The following is a 21859-nucleotide window of genomic DNA, read 5'->3' as shown; positions in this document are numbered from 1 at the left end:
AATATTTTAAGAAATCCTTAAAAATAACTTTTAAAAAAATGTAATCATTTTGGTTTCATAAAGCTATAGATTCTTTACTTGTTTTTCACTTTTCAGAGGCTTTAGATCCTAACGAGGACAACTATGGCCAGGAAATGGAAGTTTTCCTGAATGAGGCTGATATCTTAAAACCAGGGCAAAATGATGAAGATGGTGGGAATATTAGGCAATTCTTTGTTGCCAATGACAACACCATAAAACATGGAAAGAAAAAGAAGTCTTTGTATAGTCAAAATAAACCAAGAAGAAGTGATCAGCTGCCAGAGTTTGATGCATTTGTCGTATCTGGTGAAAGTGATGATGACCTTCCAGCAATTTTTGACAAAAAAGATGACAAAGACGACGAACATGTTGCTAAAAATGAAGCTGATGAAATAACAAAAGCATACAGAAAAAGTATATGCATAGGTGCAAATTTGAATAGGAGTGAGAAAAAGAATAAACAAAAGAAAAGGAACTTTAGTGGGAACATGTCAGTGGTTGAAGTGATTGCTGACACTGATGTAAATGATTTTGTAGAAACTGTTCCTGAATTTACTGTCATTAATGAAGAGAGCCAAGGAAGTAGATCAAATGAAGTTGGTAATGAGTTTAGAGATGAAAATATTACACATGTACAAATAGATATAGAACAGGCCACCCTGTCTAAGATGGAGGCTTCTGACTATGAGAAAATATCTGAAACAGAAGCTAAATCACAAGACGAATATTGTGAAGATTTTACTAAACTTTTGCCAACATTTTTCACAATGTCTGTAGACATTGTTTCTCCACAGAAAACAACAGAAACAAATCATGAGGTATTTCTTGTGCCAGATGCTCCTCCAATAGATGAACTTGAAGTATTGGTTGATAATATAAATAATTTGACAACACTGCCAAAAATAGATATGGCGCAACTGGTTGAAGAGTGGACATCAGAATATTCCGGTTTGAATACAAAGTATACAAGTAGTACTAAAAAGAAGAATAACAAAAACGTTGAACATAATAAAAGCAGTCCAAAATGTTCAGATGTCTGTGATGATAAAACAGCTGGACAAGATATGGGTGAAAAGAAAAATTTAGACAAAGATACTGATGCATTTAGTGAATCTTTTGATTTATCAAATAATGGCAGCTATCATCAAAAGCAAGTGGCTAACTTCAATATGGACATATCAAGTGATTTTGATAGCCCTATTCAACTACTAACAAATAAACCAAACAAAAGTAAAAGAACTACAACCAGTCTTACAGTGCAAAATAATACCAGTACCTCTGATAATGTAGAACATAAAATAAGTGATAACAGTTCACAAAGTGATATGGCGAATAATAAAAAAGAAGTGACAGATCTTGTTGAAGAACCAACACCTAAGTTGAATGAAGATGGTGTTGAAATGGAAATTGATTCCTTTTCTGGATCAGATGATTTCCTGGACACACAGGCAAATTTTATGTTGGCCAGTGATGACTTTCTAGGAGAAATTAATTCAGATGAAAGTAATGAAGGCAATAAGAATAAAGATTCATCGTTGAAGCTTAATAAATGTGTAGAACTTTGTAGAGAATCTGTTAGCTTTATTGAAAAGCAAAGAACAGGAGAAGCTGAATCCAGTAAGTCTTCCAGTTCTAACAATAAAAGGATTAATTCATGCAAATCTGTGGACATTTCTCTATTTGATGATTCTTTCATGAATGAGAGTGTTTTGGAGGTTGTAAAAACACCAGCTGTTAATGAGGAAAACATGTGTCAGTCTGATGGAAGGATTCTTTCACCTTCACAGTTTACTTTTAGTCAAGCCTTAGCATTTGTTCATGATAGTGATAGTATGGACATAACTTTCAACAAGACAGACCTGTCTGGTGAAAGGGAACAGGGTGTAACATTTAAAGTTCCAATTGAAAAAGAAAAGGTCAATCTAAATGTGGAGATCTTATCAAAACAAAAGGAAAAGGAAAATTTGAGAAATGAGGAAAGCTGTTTTTCAGATATGTCTGACCATCAGAAAAATATAGCTGCTGATTATAGCACTGAAACATTTACTGCAATAAAATCTCATGATAAACTGGACACCTCACAACTTAATTTAATTAATGAAATTGTTAATATGGATAACATGGATGATTTCAGTGATGATGGGGATGAGTCAGATGTACCTCTTTTTGACCTTGGCTTTGATGTTGACGATGATATCATTCCACCATCACCATGTTTAAGTGAAACAACTTCTCAGAAATCTGTTCTTAAAAATCTAGGTCAAAGTCTTCTATCTAGTAGGAAATCTTTGTCATTCATGTGTGACAAATCACGATTAGCCGGACAGAAAAACTCCACTTTCTTGAAACCGGCTTTGTCTCCTACAGGAGAGGAACTAGAATTAGAACAGGATGATGGTGATGACTTTGGAACTTCAAATGCCAAAATTGGTGAAGTTTCTAATGATAACAAAAGAACTTCCTCAACATTTTCAATGAAAGAAGACACATTCAATGTGAATTATGATGCTGGAGATGATGAAGTTACTCAGAAAAACGAGGATAATAATAGTGTCAGTTTAAGTGACTTTCATGGTGACTTTGATATGCCACCATCTCCAGTGTTATCTGGTAAGAGACTGCTTAGTCAGAAACCAGTTTTTTCACCAGTGAATCCTAAAATAAAATCACCAGATGGTCTGAAATCTAAATACTCAGCAATAAAGCTTCCTGATCAGGAATCGCCCTTGAAATCAAAATCTCCCTTGATAAATCTGTCAATTCAGGACTCTCCTTCTTTGGAGGACAGTTTCGTAGTAAGGAAAAAACGTAAAAAGACACTTATAATAGACTCACCAGTAACACCTGACATAAAGAAAATATGTGATTTTGATGATTTCAAAACTCCATTAAGACCAGTTAGTGCTAGAGTTAAGAAGAATATTTCCTCAACTTCAAGTGAGGAAGAAAGTATTTTAAAGAAGAAGAAACTAAAAAAGGCAGTTTCATTTTGTGTAGATGAATTACTGGATGATGAAAGTGATTTTGAAGATGTTAGAAGCATCAAAAAAGAAAAGAGAAACAAATTTTCCAACAATGAGATAAAAACTCTTGACAGCAACAAAAGCGATTCAAATGATAATAAAAAGAGAAAATCAAAATCTCCTAATCCATTTTTGGTAGATGAAGCGGATGTGTCTGAAGATGAGGAAGCTTCCACGGATGAGGAGGAAGGTAGTGATTTAGACCACATGGAAGACAGTTTTGTTTCTGAAGGTTGTACTCAACTTTCTCAAGGTCAGCATGAGGAACTCCAGGCCATCTACTTAAAGTCAGTACGTAGTCCGGCTGGTCAGGGTGGTAAATTTAAACTTAAATATGACTATGATGATAATATTGATGTGTATTCTCAGGTTCCCCAAGATGAAGAGTCTCAGTATTATGATGATAGTTTTGTTTGTGATGAAGAAGAGGAACATGATCTTCTGGAAGGACATGAAATCACCATATTAGATAAAGGCAATATTATTGACAATGAATCATTTGTTGGACCAAGGACAAGATGGTCAAAACCAAGAAGACATAAAGTGATGCCCACTGTAAAAACAATCAAGCGAAAGAGGGTAAAAAGAATAGCAGATTCTTCAAGTGAGGATGGATCTGATAATCAGGACATGAATCTTATGTCACCTGCAGAACCAGGAAGAAAATTCCTAGATTCTCCTGCAATGTCTCAAGGTCATGTAACAGTCAGTTCAAGGACGAGTAATAGAAACAGTCGTCAGTTGTTATCAAGTAGTGATGATGAACAGGATCAGAAAGAGAAAGCAATATCACCAGAAATTATGTGTTCACTTAAAAGTAGAATAACTAGCAAACAAAACTTAGTGACTGTTACAAGTAATCAGCCATCAGCTTCTCACAAATTAGAAGTTAGTGCAGATATGACCATATCAAAAGAAAAAGAAGAACGTATTAAAAGGCAAAAGGAAAAGCAGGAAGAATTTCGGAGACATTTGATAGCTAAGCAACAAAATAATGAGTCAGTAGACAAAACAAATAATTACTGTGATGATACTGCTTTATTGATGAGGAGAAATTTTACAAACACTGATGAAAATTCACATCTTACCGAAGACAGTGACTTACTGTTGAATACTACGAAACCATCAAATAAAAAATCTGTGATAATCGTTGATTCACGTGAAATAAATGGTGCTCAGGATATTATTTCTGCTCTACGATTCAATCACGATATAAATGTAGTTGCTGCCCAGTTAGACAGTTGTGATTATGTTGTCAGTGTACGAATGGGAATAGATCGTAAACAATGGTCTGAATTCAGCAATGGAACAAATCGTGCTAAAATGACCGAACGTTTGCTGGAAATGTGTGACTTTTATGAGCGTCCGTGTCTTATCATTGAGAAAGATAAATGTAAACTAGAGGAGAAAGGAAGAATATTACACTGGACCAAATATGTTGATAAAACTTTGGTTCATTTGATTCAGTCAAAAGTGACATTGTTTTTTACGGAAAACCAGTCAGAAACTGCATCTATTGTGGCTGATTTATGTCAGCTTGAGAACAGAAAGAACTGTGCGATATCTTGTTCTATTAATTTAAATACTGAACAGCAGAACAGGGTTAAGTTCTATAGAACTATACCTCATTTATCTTATGTTCACTGTTTATTTTTGTGCAATAATTACAAAACTGTGGCAAGTTTTTTATGCAGTGACGTCAGAACTATAATGACTAATGGCAAAATGACAGAGGAACGAGCTTCTGATATTTTTAATTATATCAGAAGAAAGTTTGATACTCAGATGTTACCATCAAGTTATGGATAATAAAACCTAAATTCAAATGTATTACTCATTGATTGACTACTTTAATGCCATCTGCCAGTTAGGCAATTTCAGGAAACTTTAATATTTGGAGAGATAGTTTTTTCCTTGTATAGATTCATATTTTCAAATCCAGAATAGTTTAGCACGTAAAATGGTGAAAAAAAGAAATGTAGGAATCCTTCATATAGTTACAACACACAAAGAGTTTAATTATTTGAGGTATAAAGAGGTGAGTTGATATTTTATAAATTTTAAATGTAATAATTTAATTTACTGTCATCTTATTATGAAATGAATTGTGTGATTGTTATCCTTGAAGGAACAAATGCAGCAGTTGATTATCAAATCCTTCAGAAAGTCTATATTGTCTGTTTTGTCTTTCTTACAATGAATGTCATGCTTCAATGACTTTGGAATAGACATAGATGATAATTTTCTGTGGAAGGTAGTGGTGTCAACAGCTTAGGTTAAGTTTTCTGACTAAGATGAATAAAAGAGGCCCCTCATTGGGTTGTTCAAGTAATCACATAATCATTTTTTTTTGCCAATATAATCACATAATCACAATTTTTTTGCCAATATAATCACATAATCATTAATTATTTTTTTAAACAAGATAATCAAATAATCAAAAATACAGTCCTAGATTATCAAATAATCAAATAATCATGAAATATTTGGTCTGGTAATCAAATAATCACTATAAAAACGGCCAAGTAATCACATAATCAAAAACCCTATGAGGAGGCTCATAAAACAATATGACTGTGTCAATGAGACAGTAACCTAACACAGAACAATTTAACAAATGTAAAGGTCAACACATGGCCTTCAACAATAGACAGGTCCCTATACACTATATGAAGTCCAATCACATGTCTTAAAAAAGTTGCTGATGAATACAACCATGGAAGTATTATATAACATAGACCTTCAAGGTCTGCAATCAACATAAGAAAAAAAAATTAAAATGTATGAATATAAGATATAATAAAAACTACCCTCAATCGACAAGGTTCTTGAATTAGGACAGGCAATTGAACACAAGAGGTTTCACTAGTTTCTCCAGATATCCACCCTCTCCCTTTTTAATCAAAGATCATACAATTAAAATTAATAACGGAATAGTACTAAACTCTCTGATAATGGTATAATGGAAAACAAAAAGTACAAGTATAACAAATTGTATAAAAGAATGCTTATACAGTTACTGCACACAAGCTGAGTCAAACTCAAAGTACTTAACCATCTGAAATGAAATCAACTTAAGCTGTTGTACACTCTAATATTGGTTGCTGTACTTCTGAGACCATTTCATACAGCAGTGTCATAAACAGTATAGGGAGACAGGATCTTAACGAACAAATCTCTGCAAAACTTTAATGCAAAACAAAATTTTCAAACTTTCAAACTATAAACTTAAACACCAAGGTTCTGTAAAAAAAAAATGCATGTGGAATAAATTTAAAAATGAAAAGCATCTAATATCAGAATATCTCTTATATAAGGTTTTGAGAACAGATTTCAATGATAAACTTTTGATAACTTGATAAGGTGTTAAACATTGATAACTTGTATAAATTTCAAGGTGTCAACATAACTTCTAAGATGAATTGACTTTATATTCAAGAAAACCTAGATAATCGAAAATTATTTGAACACGGAAAATTACAAAATAATTTGGAAATAAATCGGTCAACTTTACACCTACAATCATGGTGACAATGAATTAACACATACAATAATATATGTGTTAATTGCTTTCTATTTGTTTGAGTCATTAAAGGTTAATATGTGCACAGAAAAGTGTAAAATTGATAAGTATATTTAGCACAAACATGTCGAGGAGCCTTGTAAAATCTGTGAAAAAGTAAAAAGTTGGGATTTCATCAAAAAAATGCGGAGTAATTGCTACTGGTCCAAGGACACAGTTATCTTCCTTTGGTTTTCGTTGTCTACGAATATAGTCCCTAGTGTGAACAGTGTATAACTTGCATTTTTTTTTTATACATTTTCCCATATTATTTCTTGATATTTTATGCATGAAATATTAAGTAAGGGGATGAAATTACATGTTAAAAAAATTTGGGTGCTGAATCTTTATGTTAAGTAGTGATTTGGTCCAGTTAAAAAAGATCAAAAATTAGAATGTCTGAAGCTGGCAAACTGAATTTTAGCCCCCTTAACACAGAATTGTCAATATTTTGAGTTAGAGCTGGTAGAAGTTTCTATAATTTTGATATTATTTGTATCAATAGTAGTACACTACACGGTAAAAATCTTTTTGAGATAGAGCAGGTGCAATTTTTTTAATTTGAATTTATTGTCTAAAAGAAATGCACTACGAAATAACTGTGTTCATGGGCCTAAGAGATGAATTCTGTAAATGTAGATTCTGTACTTTGGCAACTTTCCTGAATGGTTTGCTGGTTTCAATTTGTCAAACTCAATAAAAGTAAAGGATTTACATCTTTGTTTGACAGAAATTCTGTTAAAATGTCCCATTTTGGCTTTATACGGCTAAAATAAGCATTTTAAAGCACTTTCCATTTTATGCCTAAGAGCCATGCTGACTTTCTATCTGACAGCTTTTTATGTTCCTGATATTTGTGTTTCTATGCTTAAATCAAATTTAATTAACCATTTGTGAACTCTGAATCTAGAGAAAAGTAGATTATCACAGAAAAAATGTGCAGAATATTTGTATTTATGTCCCTGGTTAAACAGCCTGTTTGATGTATGTGAAATGTGAAGAGCTTTGTACATTGAAAAGTGAAAAACTGGTCATCAGACCATACTGTCTGCAAAAAAAAGTTAAATTCAAGAGTCCTTTTGCAATTAGACTTCTTGTATAATGACATCTTAGCATAGAAATGAGCAAAAAGTAACAAATTTCAATTTCTTATAGCCTCTGTGTGCATTTTTATATGTAAATATGGGCTACTGCCTAAAACGACTCTAAATAATTCTCAGTCTTACATGGCCTAAGACCATTTTATACTCATGTGGTATGCATTTTGTAACTTTTCTTTACATTTAAAATACATTTAATATATATGGAAGAATAATGTATGGTTAAAAAACTTCAAAAACTTCAAATTGGTTGAAAAAAATGCATGTTTATGTAAGGCTTCCCTTAATTCGAAAATCTCTATTTTCAGACACAGGCTCATATAAATTTGACTTTTGAATAACTGTGATAAATCTGATAAATCAAATGAGTGTTCTGTTGCTTTTAATACTTATTATATTATATTCAAGAGTATTTAAAAAGCAAATTTTTGCAATATTTAAATTTTTTAGGCCAAAATCTTGACAGTTGAAAATATTTGATTTAAACGTCAAAAATAAACATACAAATTTCAATATTAAAATGGCCCTAGTTTCTATAATATATATCCTATGGCCATGAAACTTGGCCAACTATCTTATAATTTCCTAAGCTTTGGTCATGCAAACTTTTATTAAAATTGGTCAAGTCTTTCTATCCTATTAGGTCCAAGGACACAGTTATCGTCCTTTGGTTTTCGTTGTCTACGAATATAGTCCCTAGTGTGAACAGTGTATAACTTGCATTTTTTTTTTATACATTTTCCCAAGTTTATTTCTTGATGTTTTATGCATGAAATATTAATTAGGGGATGAAATTACATGTTAAAAAAATTTGGGTGCTGAATCTTTATGTTAAGTAGTGATTTGGTCCAGTTAAAAAAGATCAAAAATTAGAATGTCTGAAGCTGTCAAACTGAATTTTAGCCCCCCTTAACACAGAATTGTCAATATTTTGAGTTATAGCTGGTAGAAGATTCTATAATTTTGATATTATTTGTATCAATAGTAGTACACTACACTGTAAAAATCTTTTTGAGATAGAGCAGGTGCGATTTTTTTAATTTGAATTTATTGTCTAAAAGAAATGCACTACGAAATAACTGTGTTCTCGGGCCTACTCATTGGCAAGTCAAAAGAGACAGGAAGTTCCGAACAATTTATTTCACATCAGACCATTTTCAAAGTCTTTCAATATTAACATAAATTTATAGTATGTGTTCAAATATGTAAATGGCTTACTTCTTAACAGATGTCCAAATTGTAAACGACAGATTTTTGGAGAGGACCCGATTCACTTTTGGCAAAATTTGGCCTTGAATTTCAACTTTATCATGAAATATCATGTTCATGTAATAATTTTGGATCAGGGATGGAGGTCACACTCAATTATGCTAAATAAATTATGGAAAGATTGGACCAAAACTGACGTTACAACATGCGTATAATTTAAAGGTCATTGCTTCGTAATTTATAATTTTAGATGCCAAAAAGAAGACATTTTGTATTAAAAGTATAATTCCACACCTGTTTCTATTTGAAATTTGTAGAATTTTGACATTAAAATTTTAGGGACAATTTAAGGCATTCGTGAACCTTCTCTTTATAAAAAAAACTTAGCCAAAACCAATATTCTTATGGAAGTAAAGCTATATATATTTTCTTTTTGTTACAAATTTATTTATTTTGGTTATCAACGTCTACATTAAGCAAACAAAAATTAATCAGCTGTTTCACATCTCATTCTTTCATCACAATACCTGTAAAAATTAAGATCCATCAGATCCTTTTTATAATAAGTATTAGATGGTACGGATGTAAGCATAAGTGTCACATCTTGACATTTTGTGTTTTGTACTTAGTGTATTGTCACAGGCACTTTGAAAAAAAACAAACCTATATAGTTTAATATAACACGTGTCATATCAAAGTATATAGTTATTTTTTTCAGAGACAAGTGCCTGTGTGTATTGGGGTAAAGTGAAGCTTTACTGAAGTTTGAGCTTTACTTCTTGTTTTTGGTACGTGACAACAATGCTGTCACGTGACACTTTCGGACCACATGCTTTGTCGTCGTCACACTTTCTTTCTCCACGAATCTTGAAAACGACTTGACAGAATGCAATAAAACTTGCAAGAATCTTCTTTCCGATAAAAGTATAATCATGAAAATGAATAACAAAAAAGTACAAGTAAAACAAATTGCATAAATATGCTCACAGTTATCGAAAGCAAGCTCAAACTCAAATTACATTTACTTAACTTGCTGATATGAAGTCATGCTGACCTATACTCTAATATTGGTTGCTGTACAGCAGTATATTTCAAAAAGCGATGTCATGAACAGTAAAGTAAAACAGAATCTTTATGTAGTGTTCAAAACAAATCTATGGAATTTTAATGCAAACAGGAAATATTATAGTCTACTTTCAAACTATAATCCTTGTAATTGACGTTCACACCATAAAATACATAGATAATGTAACAAAAAAATGCATTTTGAATAAAGCAGAAGATGATGATCTTTTTTTTTTTATTTATATCAGAATGTTCCATATATAATGTTTTGAGAAAAGATTTCTACGACAATATTTTGATAACTTGTAAGAATTTTATTAAAGTGTTGAACAGAACTGCTTAGTTCAATCGGCTTTTCATTCAAGAAAACCTAGATTTATTGAAAATTATATTTGAACACAGAAAATTACGAAATAATGTAGAAATAAATCGGACAACCTCCCACCTACCATAAATTAACACATACACATCCAATAATGCATGTGTGAATTGCTTTCTATTTGTTCTAGTCATGGAAGGTTAATATGGGCACAGAAGATTGTAAAATAGATATGTATGTTGGCACAAAACAAGTCAAGTAAGGACCATCTTGCAAGTTAACGTGTTCAACGACAAAATGGACTTTCACATTGTATGAAAAACCTTTACCAAAACCTTTAATCGTGAAGGTACCTAAAGAGATTTCTAACCGGCACATGTCTACTGCATACCAAAATAATTACATTACATGTATGTTTCATTATAATACGTTATTTTGATTGGCTAACAGCAATCTCGCGTCATTCTGAAATTAACCTTCATTTCAAAATGAAATGTAACATTCATGATTACACGAGCTTCCACAATAAAGTGCACGGGTAAATAAAAGACAAACTTGACAGAAATCGTATTTTCATGATTCTAGCAAAAAGATGTAATTATAAGTATTGAATGCTTCTTTTAGTAATTTTATAGGGTTGAAAAAGCGTTGACCGTGCGCACATTTTTAGAATGAAGCGCTTCATACAAAATGTACTTCGGTCAACGCTTTTACACCCCAATAAATTTACAAAAAGAAGCATTTAATTCTTAAATGAATACATATGTCTAGAAATAAACCATTGAAGTATCTAACTTTTTAGCTTATTACTACATCAGTGTATAGTTATTTATACATGTGAATAAATAGATATAATATTAATTGTAACAGATAAATGGGAAATTATGAGTCTTGTAAAATAAGTGAAAAAATAAAAAGTGAGGATTTCATCATTCATCAAATTCATGCCGACTACTCGGTGCCCATGGAATAAGATAGGACCAATTTATTTCACACAAGGGCGATTTTCAAAGAGTCTTTCAATATTTACTTAAATTCATAGTATGTGTACTTTAAGGTTCAAACAATAATATGGCTTTTTTCTTAACAGATTTCATAGTGTTAACGCCTGAAACTTTGACATATTTTAGGAAATTTAAAGTATTTATTCCAAAACTGTATAAGGACATTCTTAGCCAAAAACCAATATATTGTTCGAAGTAAAGCTATATACATTATCTTTTGGGTACAAATTAATTCATTTTGGTTATCAATGTTGACAGTAAGCAAAAAAAAATTAATCAGCAATTCAGGTTCACATCTCATTCTTTTCTTCATAATACCGCTGTTCAATTTTAAGTATACGATGGCAAGGATGTAAGCAAAAGTGTCGCATCTTGACATTTTGTGTTGTTGATTTAGTGTTTTGTAGGTACAGTGAATCTTATAGATTGTACTTTACTTCATGATTTTGATCCATTATGGCTAAGCTGTAGTGACATTTTGGGATATTTTCTGTCGCCTTGTGTTGTCGTCGTCTGTGTCTCACTTCCGGCTTTCTCCTCAAAACTTTGAAAACGAATTGACAGAATGCAATAAAACTGGCAAAGATTTTTCCGGACATCAAAATGTAATTAGGCCAATTTTCTTTTTTTTTTGAGTACCAAAACTTTGATTTTGTCATTTCTACTTATAACAGTTTGTTGTTCCACAACTCCTTGAAAATGGCTCGACAAAATTCCATAAGATTTACACACATTCTTCGTAGGTTATGAAGTCTTGCACCTGCTATTTAAATTTGTATTTTTAGGGTTTCTCATATTAAACCAAGGAGCCATTTGTGCTTATATTATTTTGAGGAGGCAATCGACATGGAGACACACATTTACATTGTAAGCAAAGAAAAACTCATTAAACTAAATATGTTATCATTATAAAATGACTAATAAAACCTGGGACATAATGTAATGAACTATTCCCAGATAAAACATGTTAAGTATTTTATCAAAACTTCACTGTTTTATCGGGGGTGCTATAATTCAAATGGTCTATGGTAGAGCCTTATAATGGTACAATAGAAAAAATTGCTTTGCGTCGATCTTTATGGTGAATTAAAATCAAAGACTAATATAAATAACTTCGTACCATTAACAGTAAGATGCGCATTTCGACACTGATTAATGTTTCTTCAGTAATGCTCGAGGCCAAATATTTAAAATTCCCCAAATTATTTAAAAAGATGAAGAGCTGATAAAACTAAAAAGGACAAATCAGAGCTTTGCATGAGGGAGATATATTCCTTAATTTGCAATAATTTCCAAACTTTTGTAACATCTAATGTCAATGACACAATATCCGTATTTTTATTTTAGAACCCAATTACTGGCTACTTGGCTGGTGATACTAACAGTCCACCAGCAGGGGTATCGACCCAGAATTAACTTTCGAAAAGCGATGTACATGGGAGACAATTTTATTCAAATTACCGACTTTATAAAATATTCACATGACTTATCTCCCTTACTATAGAATAATTATGCGACGTGTAGTTTTGAATTAAATAGCTTTGAACCAAGTTCCACTCTTTGTATTGTAAAAAATACAAAGAAATCAAATATTTGAAAAGTTAAATTATAAACATTTGTCAAAAAATAGAATTTGTATATTTTATCAATTTTTCAAAAATCTCAAACCGCTGAAAGATTTATGATCAATTAACATTGGACTAACTTGAGGTGCAAACCATTCTCTTGTGTTTCCTGTTGTGCAGTGAATCCAGAAATTCGTTAGAACTAAAATTCATCAGAATAACACTTTCCTCTTATTATTATATGGGGTGTTGGTACTCCCACGGTGCCATAAGAGACAGTTATTCATATAATGCGGATATTTTTATGAGAAAAACAAAATTATATCTCAATCAAAACATATTTTCATAATTTACAATTGAATTGGAAAGATTACCAATCAATACTAGTAGGTGAACATTTTTCAACATGATATTGCAACCATGTTCTGATGATATTTTTACCAACGGAATCTAGAGCAAAAATTGAAACCACTCTAAAGCAATTCGTTAGCAGAACCTTCTTATACCTCTCAACTAGAATGATATTATTTTAGAACTGTCCACCGTATTTTCTGATATTTTTCTGACTTCAAAGAATTATCGTTTCTGTGTTGATAAATTATGGGAGGAACACATAATTAAGGTTTTACATTCAATTGTGACATCAAAATAAGGAAATTAATGAGTATTTTTAATTTATTGTATTATAATATGACCTGACAATCATATATAGATCAAAGCGTTTGTCAAACAAATTATCTATCACAACGCCTACCTGTAACTTTTCTATAAATCAACTTATGTATAGCATGTTCTGAGCTACATTATGTACACAGGGGAAGTTTCTTATGGAAGTACACCACTAATTCATGACCCATTGCTTTCTATGTTAAATTCATCAATTTCAAGCAGACACAGCTCTTTTGTCTTAATTTCAAATAAAGTGACAATCATTGCATGTCAAAGCAACACCTTATGGTGTATTGTACTGAAAAATCAACATACCTTTAATGGCATATAAGAGAGAACTGGTTCCCGGATCTTCGGATGTACCAAAAACAGGTACTTCAGATGTGACAAACAGGCAAAATGTACCCTCCTTTTTAAATTTCATGCAATTTTTTCATTATTCAAAATTATAAGTCAAAAAGTGTTCTACAATGATCACCAGTCATTCAGCTTTCATTTAATACCAAAGTTAACAAAATATTCTACATTGTTTGAAAGTTACATCCATGCGTAGGAACTGTATGTGCTTTCTGACTGGGCCCGAATTAGTGGTGTTACACCTTATAGTTCAATTACACTTAGAAAAATCGCGTGAATGTGAACTACTATATTGTCTAGCCTGCGACTCAAGTTGCGAAAGCGAGACATAGCGATCGGATTTGTTAATTGTTTTTTTTTTTAATCAGGGTTTATTCAATTAAGGGAAAAATCAGTGTTTTCATTGTTTATGTCTGTTTGGTGTTTCGCTTAAATGGTCTAAGATAAACAAAAAATAAAAAATAATTTTTTAGAAAATCTTTGTATAACAAGGTAATTAGGATGCATATAGTGATGTTGAATTTTAGTCATTTGGTTAATTTAAAAGAGGGACGAAAGATACCAGAGGGACAGTCAAACTCATAGATCGAAAACAAACTGACAACGCCATGGCCAAAAATAAAAAGACAAACAGACAAATAATAGTACAGATGACACAACATAGAAAACTAAAGACTAAGCAACACGAACCCCACCAAAAACTGGGGGTGATCTCAGGTGCACCGGAAGGGTAAGCAGATCCTGTTCCACATGTGGCACCCGTCGTGTTGCTTATGTTATTACAAATCCGGTAAATATTCTTATTCGGTAGGTTACATTCGTGAAAAGGGAAGGGTATTGTAGTTACGACATAAGGAACATATCTGATATCATCTGTGAAACGGTTATTCCATAACGGTCAACCAACTCGTGATGGCGTCCGTAAAATTTACGAAGGGATGATTTCAACTTCACCATTTGGAACTCTTGGTTTAATAGCTTCCTTGTGAGCAGCAATCCTCTATCAAGGAAATCATGATAGGAAATGCAAGCCCGGGAATATCGTATCAATTTGGAGATATATACTCCGTATGCAGGCGCTGCTGGAATGTTGCTACATAGAAATGGAAAGTTCACAATTGGGAAGCTGAAATCATCTCTTTTGTCGTAAAGTTTTGTTTTCAACCGACCCTCATTGTCAATTTCTAGATGTAAGTCAAGATATGAGGCAGACTTAACTGTATCTGTAGTATCCTTTATCTCTAGTTCGATGGGATAGATTCGTTCAACATAGTCACCAAATTTTGTATTATTTAGTGAGAGAACATCATCTATATAGCGGAACGTAAAGTTAAAGGGTATTGCTAACTTCTTATCTTTCTTCCTAAGAAATTCCTGTATGAAGTCAGCCTCATAATAATAAAGAAACAAGTCGGCAAGAAGAGAGGCACAATTGGTTCCCATTGGAATTCCGACAGTCTGTTGAAAAACACGTCCTCCAAACGTAACAAATATGTTGTCAATCAAGAAATCAAGCATCTTGATAATGTCAGTTTCAGAGAATTTTTTGTTTGAATCAGAGTGATTCTTTACAAAGTAGGATTTACCCCTCCCCAAGACAAGATACTTGTATCTACATTCGCCATTCTTTTTAATGAAACAAAGTAATACCAACTCTTTCAATTTGTCTGTTAGTTTGGAATGGGGAATACTTGTGTAAAGTGTAGAAAAGTCAAATGTTTTAATACTATTGCAAGATGAGAGAGTCTTCGATTGTATGTACTCTAAAAGATCTTTGGAATTTTATAGTATCCACATCTGATTCACGCCACCTCTAGAATAGGCACTTGGAAGACCCAGCAATATACCGTTGTTTGTAAGGACACTTATGCAGTTTAGGTATCCAATACAGTGATGGAAGATCCAGTTCTTCATCTTTGGTTGAAATTCCTAAGGAACATAGAACAGACCTATGATTATCCAGGATTTCCTCTTTGGTAAGTGTCGTGAGGGTATATGTTGAGTTTCCAAGTGAATTGTCAATACCTAATTCATTTATCAAGCAGTTTATGTAATGATGTTTACACACAAAAACGATGTTGTTTGGGGCTTTATCTACGGGGACAACAACATATTTGTCATGGAGGTAGACAAGTGCTTTACAACATCTGGGTCTTTAAAAATTGACGTAGCGTGGGTATTGATAGACCCATTTAGTTTCTTAATTCGGATTTGTATCAACGACCTCACAGCCTTAATCCATTCGGAAAATATCTACGTCTTCTTTCTCGCGTTTAGCCTATTGCCTGGCATAATCCTCGACTGAATCCATCAGTATTTTGAAGTTGTATTTCCAATTGATGGATTTAGGCTCACGATATTTCGGACCTTTGGATAACAAATTTCGCAGGGAAGTGTTATTGACAATGTTGAGGTCTCCGGTAATAACGTGGCCAGCCGGATTATATGTGAATTGGGAACTAGCACAGGTGCAATTAGGAGGTTTAGACTTGAAGTCGTCAATGTTGAGATCCTGCAAAACGTGTTTGTAATTGAAAATTTGAGTTGCAATTGGTTTGGTATAGGTATAAGAAATTATTGGTACAAACTGATCTATGTGGTATAGTAGTCTCATATAAAAAATAAAACTATTCTAAGCAGATGCGTAATTTGCTATAGATAAATTTTTGAATCAAGACATATGGAATGAAGATACAAATTAGGCAATAAAAAACCACGAGTTGAAGACCACCGTGAAAACCCAGAAGAGTCAAATTAGAAAACAACGGTCCTCAAAACAACAAACAAAAGACTAAAAAACAAGTTATGTGCTCAGATAAATGACCCGGGAGGATAAACAGTTCCTGTCAGCTAATAAAATCTCGTCAACACTCCGTATGTAGGTGCTGCTGTCATGTTGCTGCATAAAAATGGAAAATTCACAACCTATATAAAAGCAGAATTTTTCTTTTGTTTACGAGCGTCTCGTTGAATGGCACAAACTTGACCATAACAAGGTTCCAATCTTTTATATCCGGGTAACTTATGAACATTAAGTAAGAATATAATTATTGACATAATATAAAAGTCATTCTGTAATTACTACCATCTCTAAGATAACTCTGATAACCTTCAATTACACACAAGCAGGAACGTGATTTGGCATACGATAGTTATTATTAATGGATAATGTACTTTAACATCATGAGAAATGTTTTAAAAGCAACTTTTACGAGACCAAATACCAAATCTTTATTAAGGTCGACAATGAAATAAAAGTTACAACGGGACTTTACATCCGTGAAGATGATCTTATATGGTCAAATATTCAACCTTTTAAAAAATTGCCTAACTAAATTCTTGGTCCACTTATTGAAACACTTGCTTTACAAAAGGTGTTGACTAATACTTTGTATTTATCAGATCCACCTTTGTAAGTATTTCATTATATCTGTAATTTTAAGAATAAACTGATTGATCAAAAAACAAGATATAATGTATTCTTACTTATACAGTTACGTAACCGGGGCTACAAATCGCCTACAGTATCAATTAAAATACACTTTTACGCCATAATGTTAAAAGCATTCATTTGTACAAACAAAATTTAACGAAAATTAAATCGGACTTGTAATATACATTTATAATGGGAAAACTTAGCACGAGGAAAAGCTCATTCATATTTTTTGCATTTATACGCAGAAAATGAACCGGATTAACGTGTATAGACATCCGTTTCCTCGTTTTTGTTATTTTTCTCAACTTTCCCAATGAGATAAAATAAATCAGCTTCAGGTCAGGCTGTGATGGGAAAATGTCTGACGATAAGTTTATTTTTACTGTTATAATTTGCACGCAGAAACAGTGCAACGTATTATAACTTAAGTGAAGGTCATACGATGATTTGTCTAGTTTTTTACATCCTTGTCATTTGGTCTTTGGTGGATATGACTGTGTCTCTCTGAAATCATTCCATGTATCCTAATATTTTTTATATTAGCAATTTTTGTCGAGCCTGCGAAATTTATTGCGCGAAAGCGAGACATAGCGATCCTAGATTCAGTCGTCGGCGGCGGTGGCGTCAACATTCAGATTCAGTCTATCTGTGGTTAAAGTTTTTTTAGACATCACTAACTTTGTCAAACCTCCATGGAACTTAATGAATTTGGACAGAAGCTTGTTTATGATCAAAATGCAGTATCCAGAGCAAAATGTTAAAAATATTTATTTTCATTTTCCCGTATTTTACTAATAAATAGACTTAGTTTTTTTTACAGTTAACGTTCAGATTTAGTCTGAGGTTAAAGTTTTTCAGGCATCAATAACTTTTGTCAAACCTTCATGGAATTTTAGGAAATATGGACAGAAGCTTGTTTATGACCAAAATGCAGTATCCAGAGCAAAATTTTTAAAATATTTATTTTCATTTTTGTCTCGCCTGTCGCGGAAGTCGCGGTAAGCAAGACATAGGGATTGTTTTTTTCAGCGACGGCGTCAACAATTGTTGTTTTTTCAGCTTAAGTTAGTTTGATAGGATCTACTTATGATAGATCAATGATATTTTGTATGAAGTCGCATTACTATCAGTACATATCAGTTTGACGGCTATTTTGAGGCCCTGCCCCTAGGAAATGGTCCAGTGACTTTGATTTAAAAAGCAGTTTTCAATATTAAGTTTTTTGCTCAAGTAAGTTTGATAGGATCTACTTGTGATAGATCAATGATATTTTGTATGGTTTCATTACTATCATTTCATGTCAGCTTGACGACTATATCGAGGCCCTGCCCCCTAAGTCATGGTCCAGCCACTTTCAATTAATAAGCAATTTTTAATGCAAGTTTACTGCTTAAGTCAGTTTTATAGGAACTACTTGTGATAGATCAATGATATTTTTTCTACAAAGTTGCATTACTATCAGTACATATCAGTTTGAAGAGTATTTTGACGCCCTATCCCCTAGGTCATGGTCCAGTGACTTTAAATTAATTAGCCATTTTTAATGTTAAGTTTTCTGCTTAAGTCAGTTTGATAAGAACTACTTTTGATAGACACAAGCTTGTTTATGGTTAAGAGATAATGTCTGAAGAAAACTTTTGAAAATATTTTTTTTCATTTTCATTTTTTGCTGATAGATGGACTTAGTTTTTTTACAGTTTACATTTACAGACAGACTGGGATTAAACTTTTTTGACATGGTGAATTTTTAAACCTTCATGGATTGTTATGAAACTTGGACAGAAGCTAATCTTCAAGACCATGCAATAGCATCTAAAGAAAAAGATTGAAATATTTTTTAAATTCTGTATTTTACTGATAAATGGACTCACTTTTTAAGTCAATATTACACTTTTACACAGATAGCAGCAATCGCAGGCGAGACACATGGTTCCGCGGAACCCCTTACCATTTTTTTATTATAAATAAGACACATGTGATTGAATATATGTCGTTTACTCTTTGAATTAATTTTGAAAGCAAATATTTGCTTAAATAAGGCACTAAAATATGATAAATTTGACTGCAGGTTTTTTCAGTCTAACCATTTATGACGTTTTTTGATATCTTCACCCCTTTTCAAGCATAAAATGCAGCAATGGAATATAAGCTTACGAACAGGCTGACCCTAACCCTCGGCATAGGGACACAGGGGCGGATTCAGCCCTTTTAAAAATAGGGGGTTTCAACCCAGGATTAAAAAAGGGGGTATTCCAACCATATGTCCCCATTTAAAAACTTTGATCGTAAAATAATGGGGTATCTAACCCCTGAACACCTCCCCCTTGGATCCGCCACTGGGACAGAAGAAAAAAATGATAAAATACCAGGGGGTAGGGGTAATCAAACCACAAGTCAAAGAAAGACAAACAACATCATGACCAAAAGAAAGAAAAAACAGTGGGGCTCCAGTAGGATACCCCTAAGTCGCAAGCTCTATTAAAGAAATGCCTCAGTTCACCAGGTCACTTTTAGGCAAATTTAAGTAAGTCTTTTTAGTAAGGTTTTAAACATTTTTAAAGGTCACAGGTCATCGGTAGATTTACATGAGACGTCAGGTCGCAAGCTCGGACTTTAGATTTGACCATTTTGGAGCCACAACAGTCACAAACTACTAAACATAAATTATCTGAAGACTGAGCAACAAGAACCCCACCAAAAACCGGAAATTGTAATTTCCAGTTTAAATTAGAAATATAATAAATATATATCAAAGTTTTCAAGTATTTATTTTCTTCACTTCGTTCAAATGATGGAAAAAGATAGCACCAGGTCGTTCATCAATTTCTGCTGATGTTTTATTAAGATCAGAGGAGTTCATGTCCGGAGCACTAATCGAAAGTCGCCAGTTCTGTCCAGTACTGTTCCGTTAATTATATGCAATTATAACATTGTACGCAAACGCCATCGTGTATACTTTATTTATTTAGAAGGTGTATGTTTGTTCCTTTGCCAAATTGTCTGCAGACAAGCTTTGATTAATTGTCATCTGACAGAATACATTTCTAACCCTCGATAAACAGCGTGAAAAACAAACATTTGAACAGGAATATCGATCACTCTAGAAGGTTGCAGGGATACCAGTTATATACAATCCAATTTATTTTAACAAGCAGTAAGATAACGATCAGTGATTGGCAGTGTTTTAACTTACATGCATAGGTATTGTGCAATATGACATATTCATTATAGTAATGTTCTTTAGTCCTTTTACAAAGAAAAATGAAAGTCACAGTGACAGTAGATAACGTGAGTTTAGGAGGTCTTGATTTTTATCATCTAGATTATTGGACTAGACCATAGCGATTAACATGATATATACATGCGGGTTCTTAGTATATGTCTGGGATATTCGTCCAGAGATCTTTAGGTTGGTTGGAATTACTTCAACGAACTTAAACCAAACCCATCAATGTATCTTGACGAGATGTGTTGTTACCTCATTGTTCAGTGGGAATGGGTATCTAATTAAAAAAAAAAATAAAAATTGTCTTGTTATATCTCACCGACTAATTATAACCTCACAGATTTCTTAACTAATTAGTTCCCAACAGAATTATTGTAAAGGAGTGATGGTATTTCCGTGAAAAGGACGTTTTCATATACAATTACAGGTTTAGCTTGAAATACTATTAATTTACTATTTAATCAGATTATCCTCATACACAATTAAAAATAAAAAAAGAAGATTTTATCACAGAAATAAAGAAATCAATATATTTTATTCATTTGTAAAAAAAAAATACTCGAATGCCAAGATTTGTCTGTGAAGGCATTATTTTTTAATTTAATATTTCAAAAAAGTGCTAAAATTAATTGCAGTAGAATTGAAGTTCTAACAGAGGTCTTGGTGTTGCCTAACCGTGTAATTATTGTTTAACTGACGTTTGTCAACATCTGTGTTGTTCACTGTATACAAGGTAAAGAAAAATATTTTGTCAGTTTTTATGGACTTCCCCTTTTTGAATTTACCTTTTAGCTCGGTATCTTTGTGAATACGTTTTTTTCCTGAATTGATGATTAATGTTGAACGCCACTTTCAGCATTCTCGGCTATATCTTAGCGACCCGTTTTTTATTTGTGGAGGAAGCCAGGGTATACGTATGGAACCCCCGACCTTCGGCAGAAAACTAGCAGCCCTAGTCAATTAAGATTGTAGTTGAACGCACCTGCCACAGGCGGGGTTCGAACTCGCATCCCTAGTGTTGACAGTGACCACTGTAGAACTACCGAGACCCTCAGTCACGGAGGCCCCGAATTTATTTATATTACAACAGATTACTACTTTAGTTATAGTTATAAGTTTTGAATAAAAAAAGATAAGGGGCACACGTCAAAAAGAAGACAACCCAACGACAGATATAACAAAAAAACAACATATAAATGGCAACATGCAGTCTTCTCTAGACAGGTATAGGTGTCTATATATGTCAAGTTTTTAAAAATCGTCCCGAGTCTATAAAAGTCTATGAATAAATTATAATGTACTG

General features: G+C 32.8%; 1 protein-coding gene and 1 long non-coding RNA gene across 2 annotated transcripts in view; one reads left to right on the top strand and one right to left on the bottom strand.

Moving 5' to 3' along the window:
- The window catches only part of LOC127698721 (Fanconi anemia group M protein-like), a 66096-nt gene extending 61222 nt beyond the window's left edge, over window positions 1-4874 (top strand). The window contains exon 14 of the mRNA XM_052202343.1: window positions 97-4874. Within this exon, the coding sequence (XP_052058303.1) occupies window positions 97-4853 (4757 nt within the window). The 3' untranslated portion in view covers window positions 4854-4874. The remainder of the gene's footprint in view (window positions 1-96) is intronic.
- LOC127698778 (uncharacterized) overlaps window positions 1-21859 on the bottom strand; it is a 280956-nt gene that overhangs the window by 44277 nt on the left and 214820 nt on the right. The window lies entirely within an intron of this gene.

Source organism: Mytilus californianus, unplaced genomic scaffold (genome assembly GCF_021869535.1).
Source record: "Mytilus californianus isolate M0D057914Y unplaced genomic scaffold, xbMytCali1.0.p SCAF_4, whole genome shotgun sequence".
Classification (NCBI taxonomy): domain Eukaryota; kingdom Metazoa; phylum Mollusca; class Bivalvia; order Mytilida; family Mytilidae; genus Mytilus; species Mytilus californianus.
This window is presented reverse-complemented; position numbering and strand designations above follow the sequence as displayed.